At 40.5% G+C, this 22,704-nt stretch overlaps 1 protein-coding gene and 1 non-coding gene across 3 annotated transcripts in view; one reads left to right on the forward strand and one right to left on the reverse strand.

The window, feature by feature from the left end:
* The window catches only part of NUP155 (nucleoporin 155), an 81,169-nt gene that overhangs the window by 25,604 nt on the left and 32,861 nt on the right, over positions 1–22,704 (forward strand). For both annotated transcript variants that reach the window (XM_032278928.1, XM_032278929.1), the window contains 10 exons: positions 2,180–2,277; positions 3,387–3,539; positions 6,365–6,465; positions 10,666–10,836; positions 16,075–16,185; positions 17,092–17,186; positions 17,933–18,021; positions 18,801–18,863; positions 19,398–19,545; positions 21,244–21,310. In XM_032278928.1, coding sequence (XP_032134819.1) covers positions 2,180–2,277; positions 3,387–3,539; positions 6,365–6,465; positions 10,666–10,836; positions 16,075–16,185; positions 17,092–17,186; positions 17,933–18,021; positions 18,801–18,863; positions 19,398–19,545; positions 21,244–21,310 — 1,096 coding nt within the window. The remainder of the gene's footprint in view (positions 1–2,179; positions 2,278–3,386; positions 3,540–6,364; positions 6,466–10,665; positions 10,837–16,074; positions 16,186–17,091; positions 17,187–17,932; positions 18,022–18,800; positions 18,864–19,397; positions 19,546–21,243; positions 21,311–22,704) is intronic.
* Positions 19,992–20,056, reverse strand: LOC116552490. Its single transcript, XR_004269417.1, has one exon. It is a non-coding gene; the product is annotated as a U7 small nuclear RNA (small nuclear RNA).

Here is a 22,704-nt window from a genome sequence, read left to right on the forward strand (position 1 = left end):
GTGTTTTGGCAGGAAGTACGGTTATGGGTGGGTCAGAGCAGGTAGCCGGGGTGACCAGGTCAAAGAAGGTGACTGGAGCAGGTAACCAGGATGAGTCAGGATGGAACTGGGGGCTGGGGAAACATGTGAATTAATGATTAGAACCGCTGGAATTGGTTGTTTCCTGGAATTACAAGGAAGTTAAACTTTAAAATAGAGAATTGAAGAATAAGAGAGCTGAACATACTCACATACCTATTCTTTAAAGAGAAACATGGGGTTCACTAGACCAATAGGAGTGTACCACCGCCTCTGGCTAATTTTCTATTTTTTGTAGAAACAGGGTTTCACCATGTTGCCCAGGCTGGTCTTGAACTCCTAGACTCAAGCACTACAACTGCCCTGGCCTTCCAAAGTGCTGGGTTTTTTGTTTTTTTTTTTTTTTTTTTTTTGAGACGGAGTTTCACTCATGTTACCCAGGCTGGAGTGCGATGGTGCTATCTCGGCTCACCACAACCTCCGCCTCCTGGGTTCAGGCAATTCTCCTGCCTCAGCCTCCTGAGTAGCTGGGATTACAGGCACACACCACCATGCCCAGCTAATTTTTTGTATTTTTAGTAGAGACAGGGTTTCACCATGTTGACCAGGATGGTCTCAATCCCTTGACCTCGCGATCCACCCGCCTCAGCCTCCCAAAGTGCTGGAATTATAGGCTTGAGCCACCGCGCCCGGCCAGTGCTGGGGTTATTTATAGGCATGAGCCACTGCACCCAGCCTCTACTCACTCTTTTTTAACAGGCATGTGTGGTTCAAGTTTAGTCAGTCTAATTATTGACACAAGTGCAGAACACAGTATTTTATAGTTGTATTCATTTTATTCATGACGAAACTGAAACTAAGGGATGTTATGATTTGCCTGAGATCTAACTCCTAAGTAAGTGCAAGAACCAAACACAGAAACCAAGTCTTCAGACACTCTGCACTACCATTTGCATATATCCCAACTACCTTAGGCAGCTGCAAACATTCTCTTTTTATAATGAAGGCCTGAAATTTTGAGCTTCTGTTATCTTTGTGCCTAGGTTATTGCTACAGTCAGAGTGAAATAAATCACCTTTCCCCCCCCAGACAGGGTATCACTCTATTGCTCAGGTTGGAGTGCAGGGATGTAGTTGTAGTCCACTATAGCCTCAACTTCCTGGATTGATGTGGTCCTCATGCCTAAGCTTCCTGAGTAGCTATGACTATAGATATGCACCAACATGCCCATCTAATTTATTTATTTATTTATTTATTTATTTTTTTTTTTTTTGAGACGGAGTTTTGTTCTTGTTACCCAGGCTGGAGTGCAATGGCGCGATCTCGGCTCACCGCAACCTCCGTCTCCTGGGTTCAAGCAATTCTCCTGCCTCAGCCTCCCAAATAGCTGGGACTACAGGCATGCGCCACCATGCCCAGCTAATTTTTGTATTTTTAGTAGAGACAGGGTTTCACCATGTTGACCAGGATGGTCTCGATTTCTTGACCTCGTGATCCACCCGCCTTGGCCTCCCAAAGTGCTGGGATTACAGGTGTGAGCCACCACACTCGGCCCTAATTTTATTTTTAGTTAAAATAAAACACATGGGGTCTTACTATCTTGCCCAGGCTAACTTTTAGTTTTGTTTTATTCTTCAGTGACAAGAAAAAATTCTGAAGGCAGACAATTGAAAACAGCATTTTCCGGTTTTCCCTCTAACTTTTTTCTAGAATTTTTTTCAAATCCAGAAAAAAAATTACCAATGTGATAAAAACTAATACACTCGGGGCTGGGCGCGGTGGCTCATGCCTGTAATCTCAGCATTTTGGGAGGCCGAGGCAGATGGATCACCTAAGGTCAGGAGTTCAAGACCAGCCTAGCCAACATGGTGAAACCCTGCCTCTACTAAGAATATAAAAATTAGCCGGGCATGGTGGTGCATGCCTGTAATCCCAGCTACTAAGGAGGCTGAGGCAGGAGAATTACTTGAACCTGCCTGGGAAGCAGACGTTGCAGTGGGCCGAGATCACACCGCTGCACTCCAGCCTAGGTGGCAAAGCAAGACTATCTTAAAAAAAAAAAAAAAAGAAAAGGTGGAAATATGTAAAAATTCTGATGTGAAATGTTCCTTATAATTTAGTAGACATATTTTAAAAATGCACTTTTTCGTTTTTCTTTTAGGACCATCGATCGTTCTGTTTTTAAACCAATTGTCCAAATAGCAGTGATTGAAAATTCGGAATCACTGGACTGTCAGTTATTGGCTGTCACACATGCAGGTATGTTGTTTTATTTACATGTCTGCTGTTGCTGTTACAACTTCTGAAAATCCTTAGGTTTGGAAATTTATGATTAGAAATATCTTTTTACTTCTCTATCCATCATAAAGCCATATAAATAATTTGTAAAACAAAGGATTTTAAAAACTGGAAGCTTTCTCTAATTTTGTTTCTTCATTTTATAGATATGAAACCAAGCCTAGGCCAGGCATGGTGGCTCCCAACACTTTGGGAGGCCAAGGCGGAGATTGCCTGAACCTAGGAGTTCAAGACTAACCTGGGCAACATGGTGAAACCCCATCTCTACTAAAAATACAAAAATTAGCCAGGTGTAGTGGCACAGCCCTGTAGTCCTAGCTGCTTAGGAGGCTGTGGTGGGAAGATCACTTAAGCCCAGGAGCTTGAGGCTGTAGTGAGCTGAGATCATGTGGCTACACTCCAACCTGGGCAATAGAGCAAGACCCTGACTCAAAAAAAAAAGAAAACAAAAACCAAAAGCCAAGCCTAAAAGGTACAATGGCTCACAGTTGATAACAGAGCCTGAATTGGAACACAAGCTTCCTTGGTTGTCTTTGTAAGTTCCTTCTACAGAAATATATTGATTCACCTCTAAATTTCGGGTGACATTTTCTTTTTCTTTTTATTTTGAGATGGAGTCTTGCTGTGTTGCCCAGGCTGGAGTGCAGTGACACAGTCTTGGCTCACTGCAACCTCTACCTCCCAGGTTCTAGTGATTGTCCTGCCTCAGCCCTCCTAGTAGCGGATAGTATTAGCACACGCCACCATGCCTGGCTAATTTTTGTATTGTTAGTAGAGATGGGGTTTCACTATGAAGGCCAGGCTGGTCTCGAACTCCTGATCTCAGGTAATCCACTCGCCTTGACCTCCCAAAGTGCTAGGATTACAGGTGTGAACCACCACACCCGGCCTTGAGTGACATTCTTAGATTATATTTTAGCTGATAGTCTAGATGGTAATTTAAAATCAGTCAGGAAAGTTATATATGGTTTTAGCAAAGTTCTGTGCTTCTATATGTAATTGCTTCAATAACATATTTCCGTCAGGTCCATAGTTTCTATTACTGATGCATAATTTTACCCCATCTTCAGGTGTTAGGTTATATTTCAGCACTTGTCCATTCAGACAGCCATTAGCACGGCCTAATACACTGACGCTGGTTCACGTCCGCTTACCTCCTGGATTCTCAGCGTCTTCAACAGTAGAAAAGCCTTCAAAAGTACACAGAGCTCTTTATAGTAAAGGTAAGTTCTGATATACTATCAGATTTAAGATTAGATTCTTAAAATTGTTAAAATTATATGGTGATTTGAGGCATTTGAAAATACCCGATGGCAACAGTAGAAACTGGGGACTACTAGAAGGGTCGGGGAAGTAGGGGAACAGGGTTGAAAAACTTACTGTTGGGTACTGTGCTCAGTACCTGATTGATGGAATCAATTGTACCATAAACCTTAGCATGACAAAATATACGCAAGTAACAAATCTGCGCATGTACCTCCTAGATCTACAATAAAAGTTGAAATAGTGAAAATCAAAAGTTGAAATTGAAAGTGTACTTTTCACTCATTTTGATCTGTTTTGTGATCATTTTTGTATGTTGTATGAGGTAGCAGTCTGACTTCATTCTTTTGCATGTAGATATCCAGCTGTCTGAGCACCAGTTGTTGAAAGACTATTATTTCCCCATTGAGTTGTCTTCGTCTTATTGTCTTAGGTGAATTACCCATTAATGTATGAGTTCTGGATTCTCAGTTCTATTCCATTGGTTTGTATTACCCATGCTTATGCCAGTAGCACAGTCTTGATTACTGTTGCTTTGTAGTAAGTATTAAAATTGGTACATGTGACTATTCTAACTTTGATCTTTATTTTTTTTTTGAGATGGTCTGGCTCTGTTGCCCAGGCTGGAGTGCAGTAGCGCAATCTCCGCTCACTGCAACCTCTGCATCCCAGCCTCAAGCCATCTTCCCACTTCAGCCTTCTGAGTAGCTGAGAGAGGCTACAGGTGTGTGCCACCACCGCCAGCTAATTTTTGTGTATTTTGTACAGATAGGCTTTTGCCTTGTTGCCTAGGCTGGTCTCAAACTCCTGAGCTCAAGTGACCCATCTACTTGGCCTGTTAAAGTGCTGGGATTACAGGCATGAGCCACCATGCACCTGGCCTGATTTTTTTTTTTTTTTAAAGATGATTTTGGCTATTCTGAGTCTCTTAAATTTTCATATGAATTTTAGAGTCACCTTGTTAATTTATTCAAAAAAAGTGAGGTGGGCCCAGGGACAGTGTCTCATGCCTGTAATCCCAATGCCTTGGGAGGCAGAGGTGGGTGTATCACTTGAGTTCAAGACCAGCCTGGCCAACATGGCAAAACCCCATCTCTACTAAAAATACAAAAATTATCTGGGCATGGTGAGGCATGCCTATCGTCCCAGCTACTTGGGAGGCTGAGGCAAGAGAATCACTTGAGCCAGGGAGGTGAAAGTTATAGTGAGCTGAGATCCTACAACTGCACTCCAACCTGGGCCGCAGAGTGAGACTCTGTCTCAAAAAAAAAAGTGAGGTTGGATTGTGATAGCTGAATCTGTAGATCAATTTGGGCTATGTTGCCACCTTAACCATATTAAGTCTTCAAATCCATGAATATGGATATTTTTCCAAGTCATTTGAAGGTGCAGAGGAAGGTTGTCACTCTGTTGCCCAGGCTGGAGTGCAGTGGCAGGATCTTGGCTCACCATAGCTTCAACCTCCCAGGCTCAGGTGATCCTTTCTGCTCAACCTCTTGAGTAGTTGGGACTACAGGTGTGTGCCAGCATGCCTGGCTAATTTTTGTGTTTTTTGTAGATACGGGGTTTCACCATGTTTCCCAGGCTGGTGAACTCCTGGGCTCAAGCAATCCTGCCACCTTGGCCTCCCAAAATGCTAGGATTATAGATGTGAGCCATCGTGTTGGCGACTTTTCTTGAGATAATTGCTGCGCTGCTGTTGTTATTGTTGTTGTTGTTGTTGAGATAGTGTCTCATTCCTATCACCCAGGCAGGAGTGCAGTGTGTAGTCATGCTTCATTTTTTGTTCAGACTAGGTCTTACTTTATTGCCCAGGCCAGTCTCAAACTCCTGGGCTCAAGTAATCAGCCTGCTTCAGCCTCCTAAACTGCTGGGATTACAGGCATAAGCCACAGCACCTCACCCAGATAACTGCTTCTGTAGTACACTGCCTCTTCCGTTCCTCTTGCACCTTCATCATTTTTATTCATGGTGTGTTTGAATTAATCAGTATATAAACTGTATTTCATTCAACATTAGCTTGTATTACATTGTGAATTGTCAGTCACAGCATTTTTTATGTACTAAGTATATTTTTATAAAATTAGTAATTGGCAGGGTGCGGTTTATAGGTTTATAGGGTGCGGTTTATAGGTGCTCATGCCTATAATCCCAGCACTTTGGGAGGCCAAGGTGGGCAGATCACCTGAAGTCAGGAGTTCAAGACCAGCCTGACCAACAAGATGAAACCCTGTATCAACTGCAAAATACAAAATTAGCTGCACGTGGTGGTGCATGCCTGTAATCCCAGCTACTCAGGAGGCTGAGGCAGGAAAATCACTTGAACCTGGGAGACAGAGATTGCAGTGAGCCAAGATCATGCCATTGCACTCCAACCTGGGCAACAAGAGCAAAACTCCGCCTAAAAGAAAAAAAATTAATAATGATATTGATAGACCCATTGACTGTAATATATGCCCTAAATTCCAAAATGCTAAAATGTGAAAAAAATATATGTTTACCTGAGAGAAATATAGTTTAAAATTGAGAACACTTAATGACTCTACCCTACAAATAATTATACAGTATTTCAGAGAATTATTTTATTTTGTGACTCATTTGTTTATAAAGATTGATATTGTATATACATCTATATATGTTAATTTTAAGTTGGCATAAGTGATTGTGGTTTTGTAAGTTTAATTGCAAAACCGCAATTACTTTTGCACCAACCTAATAATAAAGGTTATTGAGGATGCATATTATTTGACATGATGTAATAATGTTTTGTGTATTAAACTTTTAGGTATTCTATTGATGGCAGCCTCAGAAAATGAGGATAATGATATCTTATGGTGTGTCAACCATGATACTTTTCCTTTCCAAAAGCCAATGATGGAAACCCAGGTAAGTAATCCTGACAATTCTGAAAAAACTATTACATAATTTTAAGTGAAGGATAATATGTTAAGAAACTTTATTGTCTGATTTATTGCAGTTTGCTTCTAATAACATATGATTAGGAATTATAATGTAAAGAAATTATCCTGTTAATTATTTTTTTCCTCTGTCAGGTTAGAAGTTACTGTGGTAATCACAAAAAAGTCTTTAAAGGACGTTGGACCTTTACAGAACGTTGGACCTTTACAGAACGTTTTCCATAATGTACCAGAAAATACATGTATCTTCTCTGAAGTTTTTTTTTTTTTTGTCTGAAAACGTGGTCAGGTTCATATGAAATGACCTTTATCTCATTTAAATATGTTGTTTGTTCAGTTATTTAATTATGAGGCCATCCATTGTAGTTGTGACTTCGAATTTTGTTCTAACAATCTCTTTGCAATTTTATATATATATATATATATTTTTTTTTTTTTTTTTTAAGATGGAGTCTCGCCCTTCGCTCTTGTTGCCCAGCCTAGAGTGCAATGGCATGATCTTGGCTCATCACGACCTCTGCCTGCTAGGCTCAAGCAATTCTCCTGCCTCAGCCTCCCAAGTAGCTGGGATTACAGGCTTGTACCACCATGCCTGGCTAATTTTGTATTTTTAGTAGAGACAGGGTTTCTCCATGTTGGTCAGGCTGGTCTTGAACTTCTAACCTCAGGTGATCCACCCACCTCAGCCTCCCAAAGTGCTAGGATTACAGGTGTGGGCCGCTGTGCCTGGCCCTGTTTTTTTTTAATCATACAAACTTTCAAACATAAAGTTTGAAGAGTCAGTTGAACCTTACATGAGATAATTGAGTTGCCAACATCTTTCTTATTGTATTTTATTTTTCTTTCCTACATACACAAAGGCACACCCACACACACACACAGTTTTGTTTTAAACACAAAGATTACCACATACATTATGAAGTGGATGTGATCTTCCTGGGTGAGAGCCAAGGCTGCTATGAACCCACTAACTGCCCCCGCCCTCAGCTGCCCATCCTAGTCCCCAGTTTATAAGAAGGTAAGGGGAGGCTACTTCTCTCCATTCCTTTGGTATCTTCTCCCCACCCCTGTCCTCCTAAATAGTGCTGCATAGCCCACAGAGGCTGCTGATCAAACCAGATAAACCAACCCCTAGTGGGGTGTGAATGTCTGGTATTCTCTCTTTGGAGCTACCTCTTCACAGGCATTTTGCTTCTAGTTTTCACTGAAAACTAGTGGTTTTCTGGTGGTTCTTAAATTTGAGCCCCTCCATAAAGGGGAACTAGAAAAAGGTGTGTGTAAGTGGGAGAAGGAAAAACTCAACTCCCAGGGATGGGAGTGTTGTCTGCATGAACTCTACCAAATTTCTGATACAGTTCAAGTAGCTGGGATAGGAACAGGAGGGAGATAAGGAGTGCCTTTCTCCCTCTTTCCTTTATTCTTTGAGCTTTACTGAGCATGTACTACCAGCCTTGTGCTATGATGAAATGTGAGGATTCGGAGCTTAATAAGATATAAACTCTGTCCTAGTTGAGATGCTGTGTTTGGGGGTTGCTGATTTTAATCCTGGCTCTCCTTCCTCAGAACTGTGAAGTAGAGAACATGTTTTTGGCCCTCTATTTCTTTCTCTATAATAGTTGTAATCATACCTACCTCTATGGCATTATGAGACTAAATAAGCTCATGATTGTAAATAACTCAGTATAATGCCTGGCACTCATAGGAAGCACTTCACAAATGTTAACTTTTTTTTTTTTTTTTTGGTAAAGACAGGTTCTCACCCTGTTGCCCAGGCCCAAACAGTCCTCCCACCTTAGCCTCTCAAGTAGCTGGGACTACGGGTGTGCATTACCATATCCAGCCAATTTTTTTTTTTTGAAACAGAGTCTTGCTCTTTTGCCCAAGCTGGAGTGCAGTACTGCCATCTCGGCTCACTGCAACTTCCGCCTCCCGGCTTCAAGCGATCCTCCCTCCTTAGTAGCTGGGACTACAGGAATATACCACCACACCCAGCTAATTTTTGTATTTTTAGTAGAGACAGAGTTTCACCATGTAAGCCAGAATGGTCTCAATCTCCTGAATTCGTGGTCCGCCTGCCTCGGTCTCCCAAAGTGCTGGGATTACAGGCGTGAGCCACTGTACCTCAACTTTTAAATTTGTTGTAGAGACAGGGTCTGACTATATTGCCCAGACTGGTCTTGAACTCCTGGGCTCAAGCGATCCTCCCACCTTGGCCTCCCAAAGTGCTGGGGTTACAGGTGTGAGACACTGTCCCACCTAACTTTTTTAGAGCAAATGCTGCATGTCATATAATTTGATTTAATCTTTGAGTTTTTCTCAAACAAAGGTGGACTTTTGTTTTCAACAACAAAAAAAATCAGGTGTAGTGTATGAGCTTTGATCAAATCCTGGTTTCCCAAAAATAGTCATAAAAGACATGGGACTAGCAAGGGAAATTTTATATTGGCTAGGTATTAAATTATATTAGGGAATTGGTAACTTTTTTTTTTTTTTTTTGAGACCACTCTGTTTCCCAGGCTGGAGTGCAGTGGCACAGTCAGAGCTCACTGCTGCTGCCTCCCAGGTTCAAGGGATCCTCCCACCTCAGATCCTGTCATATAGCTGGGACTACAGGCACATACCACCATGCTCGTCTAATTTTTTAGTAGAGACAGGGTTTTGCCATGTAGCCCTGGCTGGTCTCAAACTCCTCAGCTTAAGGGATCCACCTGCCTTGGTCTCCCAGAGTGTTGGGATTACAGGCATGAGCCACCTCGCCCAGCCGATAACATTTTTAAATGTTACTATTATATGGTTTGTAAGAAAACATTCTTATTATTAGGAGATAATGTGCAAAAGTATTTATTAGTGATAAATGATGCCTATATTTTCAAATAGTACAATAAAACAAAAATATGCAGGCAAACTGCTAACATTTGTTGAAAGTAGGTATTTGTATTTAGCATGTGGACTTTTACTATATTTTCTACATTTTTGGCTGCTTGAAATTTTTTATTATAAAGTGTTTTAAAGAATTAAAATACCTTTTTTTTTTTTTCTCCTGAGACAGGGTCTTGCCGTGTCACCCAGAGTGAAATGCAGTGGCATGATAGCTCAGTTTAACCTCAAGACTCCTGGGTTTAAGCAGTCCTCCTACCTCAGCCTTCTGAGTTGCTAGGCATGCAGGCACACACCACCACACCCAGGTAGTTTTTTAATTTTTGCAGAGATGGGGATTCATTATGTTGCCTAGGTAGGTAAAATACTTTTTAAAGGAAAGATTGTATTAGCTTAGCAGATACAATCTATCCTGGAATGATGGTAGAAGCTATTTGATTGAGAGGATTATAATTCTATTAAATAGTATTTAGTTTATCTTGAGAAAAGTTTGCCCTTGTCCTCTAGTAGAAAAAGATTTATGTTTTAGTATAGAAAATGCCTGTGTATGGCTGGGCACGGTGGCTCACTTAATCCTAGCACTTTGGGAGGCCAAGGCAGGCAGATCACCTGAGGTCAGGAGTTCAAGACCAGCCTGGCCAATGTGGCAAAACTCGAAACCCTGTCTCTACTAGCAATGCAAAAATTAGCTGGTTGTGGTGGTGTGCATCTGTAATACCAGATACTCGAAGGCTGAGGCAGGAGAATCACTTGAACCTGGGAGGCAGGTATTGTAGTGGGCTCTGATTGAGCCACTGCACTACAGCCTCAGTGAAAGGGTGAGACTCCATCTCAGAAAAAACAAAGAAAATTCCTGATTAGCACTTTGAGAGGCCAAGATCGGCAGATTACATCAGCCCATGAGTTTGAGTTCAAGAGCATCCTGGGCAACATGGTAAAACCCTGTCTATACAAAACATAGAAAAATTAGCTGGGTGTGGTGGCGTTCTGTAGTCCCAGGTACGTGGGAGGTTGAGGTGGAAGAATCAACCCAGGGAGGTGGAGACTACAGTCAGCTGTGATTATGCCACTGCACTTCAGTTTGGGTAACAGTAAGATACTGTCCCAAAAATAAAAACCCTGGAAAATACCTGATAAAAAAAAAATGATAGTAGAAAATTACATACATACTTTAAAATATATTCATGTACTATTAATTTATTACATTTACATCTTTGTTAAGTCTGTAGTTTTTTCTTTTGCATTATATAATTTCAGTATGATATGTAAAACATTTATTTCTTTTACACAGATGACAACCCGTGTTGATGGTCATTCCTGGGCTCTTTCTGCAATAGATGAATTGAAAGTAGATAAGATAATTACACCCTTAAATAAGGATCATATTCCAATAACTGATTCACCAGTTGTTGTACAGCAGCACATGTTACCCCCAAAGAAATTTGTTCTCCTCTCAGCACAGGTATGTACGTACTCTGTTATGGTAGTGACAAAAAGAAGTGATATTTAATATTTTTGTCAAAGACTCTGAAGTAACAGCTTAATGAAAGTTTTTTGTGTTTTTGTTTTTTTTGAGAATGGAGCCTTGCTCTGTCCCCCAGGTTGGAGTGCAGTGGCGTGATCTCGGCTCACTGCAACCTCTGCCTCCTGGGTTCAAGCTGTTCTCCTGCCTTAGCCTCCTGAGTAGCTGGGATTGCAGGCACATGCGACCACACCCAGTTAATTTTTGTATTTTTAGTAGAGATGGGGGTTTCACCATGTTGGTCATGCTGGTCTTAAACGCCTAACCTTAGATGACCTGCCTGCCTCCTCAGCCTCCCAAAGTGCTGGTATTACAGGCGTGAGCCACTGTGCCTGGCCTTTTTTTTTTTTTGAGACGGAGTTTCACTCTGTCACCCAGGCTGGAGTGCAGTGGCACAATCTCAGCTTACTGCAACCTCCGCTTCCTGGGTTCAAGCAATTGTCCTGCCTCAGCCTCCCAAGTAGCTGGGATTACAGGCATGCGCCACCACGCCAGGCTAACTTTTGTATTTTTAGTACAGATGGTATTTCACCCTGTTGGCCAGACTGGTCTCGAACTCAGCCTCAGGTGATCCACCCACCTCAGCCTCCCAAAGTGCTGGGATTACAGGCATAGGCCACCATGCCCAGTCCAATGGAATCACTTTATTAAGTACTTAGGAATGTTTACTCTTATAGTATTCTGAAATAATACTTTATAATACCAGAAACGCTCCAAAAATCCAGCTCAAGGCCAGGTGAGGTCGCTCACACCTGTAATCTCAGCACTTTGGGAGGCTAAGGGAGGAGGATTGCTTGAGTCCTGAGACCACTCTGGTCAATATGGTGAAACCCTGTCTCTACAAAAAATACATAAAAATTACTTGGGCATGGTGATGAGCACCTGTAGTTCCAGCTACTCGGGTCTGAGGTGGGAGGATTGCTTGAGCCTGGGACTCAGAAGTTACAGTGAGCCAAGATTACTGCCCTGCTCTCCAGCCTGGGTAACAGAGTGGGACGCTATCTCAAAAAAAAAAAAAAAAAAAAAAAAAAAAAATTTAAAAGGCCAGGCGCAATGGCTCAAGCCTATAATCCCAGCACTTTGGGAGGCTGAGGCGGATGGATCACGAGGTCAAGAGATTAAGACCATCCTGGCCAACATGGTGAAACCTTGTCTCTAGTAAAAATATAAAAATTAGGTGGACATGGTAGCGGGCGCCTATAATCCCAATTATTTGGGAGGCTGAGGCAGGAGATTGAGGTGGAGGTTGCAGTGAGCTGAGATCATGCCACTGCACTCCATCTATCCTGGGTGACAGAGCGATACTCTGTCTCAACAAAAACAAACCCAGTTCTTTATAAGTGCTAAAATTTTTCTAAAGTAGCATTTCTGTCACTAGTGTTTAGCAACATAAAATATACTATAAGCTGGCCTGATGCCATGGCCCATGCTTATGATCCCAGCACTTGAGTAGGCTGAAGTGGGAGGATCACTTGGGGCTAAGGGTTTAAGATCAGCCTGGTCAACAGAGTGAGATCCCGTCTCTATAAAAAGTAAAAACAAAAATTAGCTCGGCAGGGTGGTGTGGTGCACCTGGTGTCCCACTGCTTGGAAGACTGAAGTAGGAAGATTGCTTGAAACCAGGAGTTCAAGGCTATATGGTGAGCTTTGATCATGCCTCTGCACTTTAGCGTAGGCAACAGAGCGAGACCTCATCTTAAAAGTACTTTTTTAATATTTTAATTTTTATATACTAATGTATTGATGAAATTTATATGGTTAATAGAGGAAAATATACAGTAAAATCTCCCATCCAGTCCAGGTCTCTTTCCTCTAGACACCCATTTTGATAGTATCTTCCAGGGATATATTATGGATATAAAAACAATACAGATATTGTTTGAACAATACACTGTCCTATACCATGCTTTTTATATTTCAAAAATATACTTTTGAGATCTTTCAATGTTCATATATAAATACTTTCTCTAATTTGTATTTCAAAGGTATCACTTTGTATGGAAGTACCAGATTTAACTAGACCCCCGTTGTTTGTTTGTTTGTTTGTTTGTTTGTTTTTAATGAGATGGAGTCTCGCTCTGTCACCCAGACTGGAGGGCAGTGGCACCATCTTGGCCCACTGCAATGTCCGCCTCCTGGGTTCAAGTGCTTCTTCGCCTCAGCCTTCCGAGTAGCTGGGATTACAGGTGCCTCCCACCAAGCCTGGCTAATTTTTGTATTTTTAGTAGAGACAGGTTTTCACCGTGTTGGTCAGGCTGGTCTCAAACTCATGATGTCAGGTGACCCAGCTACCTCGGCCTCCCAGAGTGCTGGGATTTACAAGTGAGAGCTACTGCGCCCAGCCCACTAGACCCCTCTTAATGGATTTCTTTGCTATTCAAAATACAACCTTGGCCAGTTGCGGTAGCTCATGCCTGTAATCCCAGCACTTTCAGAGGCTGAGGTAGGTGGATCACTTGAGCCCAGGAGTTCGAGACCAGCTGGGCAACATGGCGAAATCCTGTCTCTGCAAAAAATACACAAATTAGCCAGGTATGGTGGCACGTGTCTATTGTCCCCGCTACTCTGTGTCCCTGATACTCTGGAGGCTGAGGTGGGAGGATCACCTGAGCCCAGGAGGCAGTGGTAGCAAGTGAGCCAAGTTTGCACCACTGCATTCCAGCCTGGGTAGCAGAATGAGACCCTGTCTCAAAAATGAAAAAAAAAAACATTTTAAAAATACAACCTTGTGGCCAGCCACAGTGGCTCATGCCCGTAATCCCAACACTTTGGGAGGCTGAGACGGGTAGGTCACCTGAGGTCAGGAGTATGAGACCAGCCTGGCCAACGTGGCAAAACTCCCAACACTGCTAAAAACAAAAATTAGCCAGGCATGGTGGTGCATGCCTTTATTTCCAGCTACTTGGGAGGCTGAGCCAGGAGAGTCACTTGAACCTGGGAGGCAGAGGTTGCACTGACCCAAGATCAAGCCATTGCACTTCAGCGTAGACAATAGTAGCAAGAGCGATACTCCACCTAAAAAAAAACCCTGTGCATATAATACGTATTATTTTGCATGTATGTCAGTAAAGCTATAATATTAATATATTACTATCTGCTGTGATATTGATACTATCTTTTTATTTTTTTTTTTTTTTGAGACGGAGTTTCGCTCTTGTTACCCAGGCTGGAGTGCAATGGCGCGATCTCAGCTCACCGCAACCTCCGTCTCCTGGGTTCAGGCAATTCTCCTGCCTCAGCCTCCTGAGTAGCTGGGATTACAGGCACGCGCCACCATGCCCAGCTGATTTTTTGTGTTTTTAGTAGAGACGGGGTTTCACCATGTTGACCAGGATGGTCTCGATCTCTTGACCTTGTGATCCACCCGCCTCGGCCTCCCAAAGTGCTGGGATTACAGGCTTGAGCCACCGCGCCCGGCCCCGATACTATCTTTATATGCATTTATCATTTTGATAGTTATTGCCCACATTCCCTCTATATATTCAATAATGATGCTTGTGAATGCCAGTTTCCTCAAAGCCTGTCTACATACCATATGCTTCCTTATTAAGAGACTGTCTCTCTCTCTCTCTCTTTTTTTTTTTTTTTTTATTTTTAAATAGATTTAGGTGGTACAAATGCTTTTTTTTTATTACATGAATATGTGGCATTGTGGTGAAGTCTGACTTTTAGTGTTAACACCTGAATAGTGTAAATTGTAATTTTTTATTCCTCATCCCCTCCCACCTGACTCACTTTTCTTTTTTTTTTTTTTTTTTTTTTTTTTGAGACTGAATCTTGCTTTGTCACCCAGGCTAGAGCACAGTGACCCAATTTCGGCTCACTGCAACCTCTGCCTCCTGGGTTCAAGCAATTCTCCTACCTCAGCCTCCCAAGTAGCTGGGATTACAGACAGGCACATGCTACCATGCCCAACAATTTTCTGTATTTTTAGTAGAGACAGGGTTTCTCCATGTTCACCAGGCTGGTCTTGGACTGCTGACCTCAGGTGACACCTGCCTCAACCTTCCAAAGTGCTGGGATTACAGGCGTGAGCCACCATGCCCAGCCTCTCTTTTCATATTTATCTTTCTGTAAACTATCTGTTCTTATTCTATATCAACTTTTCTATTGAGTTCTTTCATTTGTAGAATCAAAATTTATGTATCAAGGAAACTACCTTTTTGTGATTTTATCCTAAAATATTTTCTCTGGTTTGTTATTTCACTTTGTTTATTGAGATTTTTCCCAGGCACACAAGTGGGGAGAGCCAATCTTCCCAGCCGTCATTTGAAATATGTCAGAGTTGGCCAGGCACGGTGGCTCAAGCCTGTAATCCCAGCACTTTGGGAGGCCGAGGCGGGTGGATCACGAGGTCAAGAGATCGAGACCATCCTGGTCAACATGGTGAAACCCCGTCTCTACTAAAAATACAGAAAATTAGCTGGGCATGGTGGCACGTGGCTGTAATCCTGGCTACTCAGGAGGCTGAGGCAGGAGAATTGCCTGAACCCAGGAGGTGGAGGTTGCAGTGAGCCGAGATCGCACCATTGTACTCCAGCCTGGGTAACAAGAGCGAAACTCCTTCTCAAAAAAAAAAGAAATATGTCAGAGTTGAAAAGCTTCTCACTAAGGTTTATAAAAGAATTCACTCATAGTTCCTTTTGTTTATTGGTGAAAACATTGATTGTAATGGCGAAAAGCTCAGTTGCTTTTGTACCAGTCTAATACTGTGATAGCTTTATTTTGTACTTTAAGTCTTCTGCTCTATTTGGAATTTATCCTGGTTTAAGGTATGAATATGGATCTAACTCTTTTTTTGGGATTAAATTGATATAAATAGCAACATGATTAATTAATAATCTAATTCTCTGGTTTAAGGGGCAGCTTTGTAGGGGCAATTATGTTAAGTTTTCTTTATAGATATATAGATCTACTGGAGGTTGAGTTGAGATGCAAATGGTCTTTTTGACCAGTTGTACTTTGCATATCACCTCAACCAATCCTTCTGCCTCAGCCCCCAGAAGTGCTAGAATTACAAATGTGAGCCACCAAGCCCAGCTTACTTCGTATTGTTGAAAGGTTTTTTTTTGTTTGTTTGTTTGTTTGATTTATTTTATCAAATAAGGTAGCAAGGTCAGATGCTACTTGCCAACCTTGGTAAATCTATTATTTATGTTCTTTTTTCAAATTTCTTAGGGGAGCCTTATGTTTCATAAACTTAGACCTGTAGATCAACTGAGGCATCTACTTGTGAGTAATGTGGGTGGAGATGGAGAAGAGATTGAAAGATTCTTTAAATTACATCAGGTAATTATATGTACTTTTAGAAAATGTGACAATATTTTAAACAAACAGTGGGAGTCATAGTTTATGTAAATTGGGACTGGAATACTGTAATAAACAGATAATCTTAATATTCCTTTCTTTACTTAAGTAATTGTATGTGAACTGACATTTGAAAATAGGGTTAATGTAAGTCTTGTAGTAAGCTTTCAGATTTTTATTCTCTGTTGATAAATTCTTATTGAAGTCTGCTGGTAATAGTTTCTTGTTCAAGTTATGTGATAAGTGCCTTTTCATTAAAGGCACAAGACATTTACGGACAAGTTCTTTTTTGTTTGTTTTGGCTTAATGACATGAGGAAGAAACTTGAGGCAACAGTGTAGAGACCTGAGTATTTCAGAGCCATAACTAGAATTGGTATAGTTAAAATTGCGAGTAGTTTAAGTATACAGACACTGGATTCAAAGCAGCTACATTAAAAATCCCACCTCTACCACTGAGGTAAATTACTTGAATTCTCTTGGCTTCAGTTTCCTTATACATTATAATAGTATGTGGTATGAGGATTAATATATGCTAAACTTTTAAAATAGTACCTGACACATGGTAGGTATTCAATGCTACCACTTATTATTTCCTAGAAAGTAGAAAGACCACAGGAAGAAAATTGGAGACTTAAGCCCGAAACTGAGTCAGAATCTAGGTGAAAAGGAAAAGAAAGCATCCTGTAATCCTGGTGGTTATGATGAACTTAAAATCAAACCAGTTTAGTTTACTTCTCTTTTTACACTAACTGATTTCATTCAGTTAGCAAGTACTTATTGAACACCTGCTCTAGGCTAGATACAGACTTTAATACTGCATCTAGTAGTACACAAATAATTTTAAATGTTTATATTTAATATAGGGCTAACATTCCTCTTTTTACAGGAAGACCAGGCTTGTGCAACTTGCCTTATTCTTGCTTGCTCCACTGCCGCCTGTGATAGAGAAATATCTGCCTGGGCTACTCGGGCTTTCTTTAGGTATATGAAAAATTTGTTTGTTTACTGGGCCACTTTTTAAAAATGATTTTATTATCAATGTAATAAAGCCTTGCCAAACAGTTAAGTGACTATGTAGGCAAATTATCAAAATTCATTTGCAAAAGGGTGAAATCTGGAGAGATTATAATAGTAATAGAGGCAACTAAATTAGCATAGTTTATGCATTGTTACTTTTACTCTGGATTCTGTTCTGTAACTTTTTGTCTACTTTCTACACTTTGTTCTACTTCAGTTACTATCTCATCTATCTTTTTTACTTCCCTAAACACTATGCCAATTCTGCTTAATATGTATCATTAGTATTGAAGGCTTCTGAATTACTTTAAGGAAACGTGGTACCAAAGAGATATTTCTATTTGGAAAATATTTAAGAATTTGAAATGTAATTTGGTTAGAAATGTTTTTTAAAGGAGTATCTAACCATAACCTAGTATGAAAATTAAACGCCATTTACTCACAAAGTAAATTCTATGTATTGCATATCTTTTTCTTAGAAGTTACCAGAGTCCTGTATATTTCTTCCTGATAGCAGTTTCATGTCCACATTTACTGAATAAATATTTATGATAAGTCTTATGCATATATTTCACTGTTAACACAATACATTAAAGTCTGTAATGCTTAAAGTGTTTGTTTAGAAGCTAAGCAGGAAAAGGAACAATTCCAGTGTTTCAGATGGATGGTTTGTTTTACTGAATAAACTCAACCTCTTGTCATAAAAATAGGTACGGTGGTGAAGCACAGATGAGATTTCCAACCACTCTTCCCCCTCCAAGTAATGTTGGTCCCATGTTGGGGTCTCCTGTCTATTCTAGTGAGTATGAAACATTGAACTGAAATTGCTTCTAATCATTTGAATCTTAGAACCTTTATAGCAATTTTTGTCAATAAACCTTTTTAAATTATGTTTTATTTACTGTTACTGTGTAATTGGTGAATACCTCTATAGATTCTGACTCTTAAAAGTGCTATATTAATATTGAATCCCTAATGATGGTAAGGAGCGAAGTAAGATGTGACCAATCAGATTTATGTAACTCATTTGCCATATATTTAGACGGAAAGAAATGAATGATTTAATAATAATTAACTCGCACATCAGTGTTTTCCAAGGTGGGAGTTGTTAGAAAGTTTCTGGGAGATGAGTCCCTAATTCTTGCATATATTATGGACAATGTGACTCCTTTTTATGTTTAGAAATAGCTTCTGTGGCCAGGTGCAGTGGCTTACACCTGTAATTCCCACACTTTGGTTGGCTGAAGTGGGTGATCACCTGTGGTTGGTAGTTAGAGACCAGCCTGACCAATATGGTAAAACCCTGTCTCTACTAAAAGTATAAAAATTAATTGGCCTGTGGTGGTGTGAGCCTATAATCCCAGCTACTCAGGAGGCTGACATGGGAGAATCACTTAAGCCTGGGAGGCAGATGTTGCAGTGAGCTGAGATCATGCCACTGTACTCCAGCCTGAGCCACAAAAGGAGGCCTTGTTTCAAAAAAAGAAAAAGGAAATAGCTTCTGTACCTAATTTTGATCACATTCACAACATTGAGATATGCTTTTCTAACTCTTTATATTCTTCTTTCCCTTTTAAGGTTCTCCTGTTCCTAGTGGTAGTCCCTATCCAAATCCATCCTTTTTGGGAACACCACCCCATGGTACCTCTTTTCTTTGTTTTGGATTGCTACAACTGTTCTTTTGAAGTGCTATCATGATGAGTTGTCCTTATTGCTTAGTGTGAAACAGATTAACTTGCCTTATTCCCTTGAAGGTAAATATCATTTTGGAATTGATGTCCAAGCAAGTTTTGGCATTTGGATGCGAATCCTTTTGTTTAGGAGGAGCTCCTCTTGTATTATGCCTGGAAAGCCCATTATTAGGGTGCCAGGATTAAATTAGACCCTAAAATCTGTGTAAGTAGTTCTGTTTCACTCTCAGCATTACAAGCAGTGATTGCAAATTTCTTTCCTTTATATTGTTCATTGTGAGCGCTTGCAAGTCTACCTGGGAGTGCCCATCCACATTTAAATCTATCTTCTTATTAAGGAAAACCAAATTAAATATCTGTGTATTTCATTATTTTTGTAAATACCCCTACCTTTGTGTCTAGATACACAAACTTGGGTTATTGAGAATTCTGAATTGTATGTTTTCTATTTTTAAGAAATTTGTTTTTCTTATGTGTGTACAAGGTATACAGCCTCCTGCCATGTCAACTCCAGTGTGTGCTCTGGGAAACCCAGCAACTCAGGCCACAAATATGAGTTGTGTGACTGGACCAGAGATTGTGTACTCTGGAAAACACAATGGTATTTGCATTTACTTTTCTCGGATTATGGGGTAAGTTTGTCATGAAATAATGAACTGTTGCTCACCTTGTCCCATCTTGAGTAGTTAAATATTTTTAACTCTGAATTTGGGACGTCATGTATTTCTATTAAATTTTAGTTATAGCTCACTTGTTCATCAGCAAAACTTTTCTGTCATTCAGTTTTTATTATCTAACTATATTCATTGCTGTGTTTTATTTCTCTCACTCTCTCATGATCTATGTTTGTATGTGCGTAGCATCAAAATATGGTTGTTCCTTAACGTAGGGGTTAGGGGGTGCCAACCACACTTCCTCAACCCTCATGCAGTCAGCAATTCACGTATAACTTTTGACTTTCCTAACTACTTATATCCTACTGTCTAGAAGCCTCACTGATAACGTAAGTAATCAATTAACACATATTTTGTATGTTTTTTGTGTTTTCTTTTTTCAACTTTTGCATGGTATGGGAGTGTGGGGATGTCTGGTAAAAACCAGAAAACCACCTGCTAGACAAATTCTAAAACAGCTGTAACACTGATATTTCGTGTTATGTGTATTATACACTGTATTCTTAAAATAAAGTAAGCTAGAGAAGAAAATATTAAGAAAACCGTAAGGAAGATAAAATACACTTACTATTCATTAAGTGCCAGTGGACCACTATAAAGGTCGTAATCCTTGTCTTCACGCTGAGTAATCCTTGTCTTCACACTGAGTAGGCTGTGGAGTAGGAAGAGGAATGGTTGGTTTTGGTATACTAGGGCAGCATAGGTAGGAAAAATATCTGTATATAAGTGGACCCACACAATTCAAGCCCATATTGTTCAAAGGTCAACTGTATATCTATGTACATATTGATGTACAGTGTTAAAAACTTCCCCATAACTCAGTGACAAGTGTCTACAGTTCAACAGGGCAGTTCTTATCTTCCTGGGTTAATTCAAGGATAGGCAATCAGTTGTGAAGTTGAAGAGAGCTATGCTTATCTTGGCTAGACTCTCATATGTTCAAGGTTATATTTTCCAGCTGGTCTGTAATGGCCTCAGCTGAAACAGCTTGGTTGTTCTCTACATGGTTTCTCATCCTCCAGCAGGCCAGCCAAACATTATTTAGCTGGCGGTGGCAGGGTTCCTTGAGAAAGAGTAGAAACTTGCAAAAGCTTTATTCCTAGGCTCACAACTGGCTTACCATGCGCTTTTCCACCTCATTCATTTGGCCAGAGGGAAGTCGCAGGGCCAATCCAGATTTAAAAGGTGGGAAATAGACCAACTTTTAGGAGAGAGACATCAAAATCATACTGCAAAGGGGATAGATATAGGGAAGGATAAAGAAATGTGGTTTTTTTGCATTGTTACATCATCTTAGTTAGCTATCATGCCTAGTATGTATTTCTCTTAGATTTGAGATGTCTGATTTCATTCATCTCATTTGCTTAAAAATGTGAAACAGTACAGAGCCCCTTTGTAAATTTCCTGTTTACAATTTATTATACAGAGCCTTTTGATATTTCTTCAGCAATATTTCATTATCTGAAAAACTGAGGTACATTAGGTATGAAAATTTTCTAGTATTCCATTCTTCTAGATAGCTTAGTAAAAAACATTAAATGAAACAATTGCTAAGTTTTAAAAACTGAATAAAGCCATTGAGTTCCTAGAGAAAGAAATTTATTGTAATTGTTTTTATTCATTTACAGTACAATCATTAAACATTTTTTGTTCCAGAAATATTTGGGATGCAAGCTTAGTTGTGGAGAGAATATTCAAGAGTGGCAACAGAGAGATCACTGCAGTAAGTGTGTATAATATTACTCTGTTATTTGTATGTAACCAGTTGATGATACAAATGTTTAGATTGTTTCATGTTTCTTAATATTACATAAATAAGATGGTGATGGTTATTTTTTATTATTTTTTTTTTGAGACAGGGTCCTGCTCTGTCACCCAGGCTGGAGTGCAATGGCCCAATCTTGGCTCACTACAACCTCCCCTGGGGTCAAGTGAGCCTCCCATGTCAGGCTCCTTGAGTAGCTGGAATTACAGGTGTGCGCCACCATGCCTGGCTAATTTTTTGTAGGCATGGGGTTTGACCTTATTGCCCAGGCTGGTCTCAAACTCCTAGACTGAAGCGATCCAACTGCCTTGGCCTCCCAAAATGCTAAGATTATAGGCAGTGGGAGTGGGGGGCAACGCCTGGCAGGTTATTCTTTTATGTATGTGTTTGCGTTCTTGACCAACAAACTGCTTACCTTCTGGTTTAAATCTCATCTCTAACATTGATTAACTGTCTGAACATGAGTAAATTACTTAACATTTCAGAGCCTGATACCTCATGGTAAAATAAGGGGAGTAATATGTCTCCCTCATAAGGCTGTCATGAGGGATAATTTGAGCAATTTAATATTGCTCAGAATTTACTATTTAATACTTTGACATATGTATGAACAAAAACTCCATGGACCCAGCACTAATTTCCATGAATTTTCGTACTTTACAGACTGCTCACCCCCCACCAGCCAGACAGAGTTTTGCTCTTGTTGCCCAAGCTGGAGTGCAATGGCATGATCTCAGCTCACTGTAGTCTCTGCCTCCCGGGTTTAAGCGATTCTCCTGCCTCAGCCTCCCGAGTAGCTGGGATTATAGGTGCATGCCACCAGACCCAGCTAATTTTTTGTATCTTTAATACAGACAGGGTTTTACCATGTTAGCCAGGCTGGTCTCAAACTCCTGACCTCAGGTGATCTGCCTACCTTGGCCTCCCAAAGTGCTGGGAGTACAAGCATGAGCCACCATGCCCGGGCCAAAATGTTTTCTTAAAGCAGTCTGTGACTGGACGTGGTGGCTCAAGCCTGTACTCCTAGCACTTTGGGAGGCTGAGGCAGGTGGATCACTTGAAACCAGGAGTTTAAGACGAGCCTGGCCAACATGGTGAGACCCCATCTCTACTAAAAAGGCAAAACAGCCAGGTGTGGTGGTAGACGTCTGTAATTTCAGCTACTCGGGAAAAAAGAAAGAAAACATTTTGTAGAACTTGCTATCATCATAATTTCAGGTAGTGAAATTTTTTTTCAAAAATCTGGAGTGTGAGCACAACTCATTTTAAACCTTTTTTCTTTTTAAAATGAAAAGATACCAAATATGTGTGTGTGTGTGTGTGTGTGTGTGTGTGTGTGTGTGTGTGTGTGT

Source organism: Sapajus apella, unplaced genomic scaffold (assembly GCF_009761245.1).
Source record: "Sapajus apella isolate SASKATOON/1434 unplaced genomic scaffold, GSC_monkey_1.0 scaffold11, whole genome shotgun sequence".
NCBI lineage: Eukaryota > Metazoa > Chordata > Mammalia > Primates > Cebidae > Sapajus > Sapajus apella.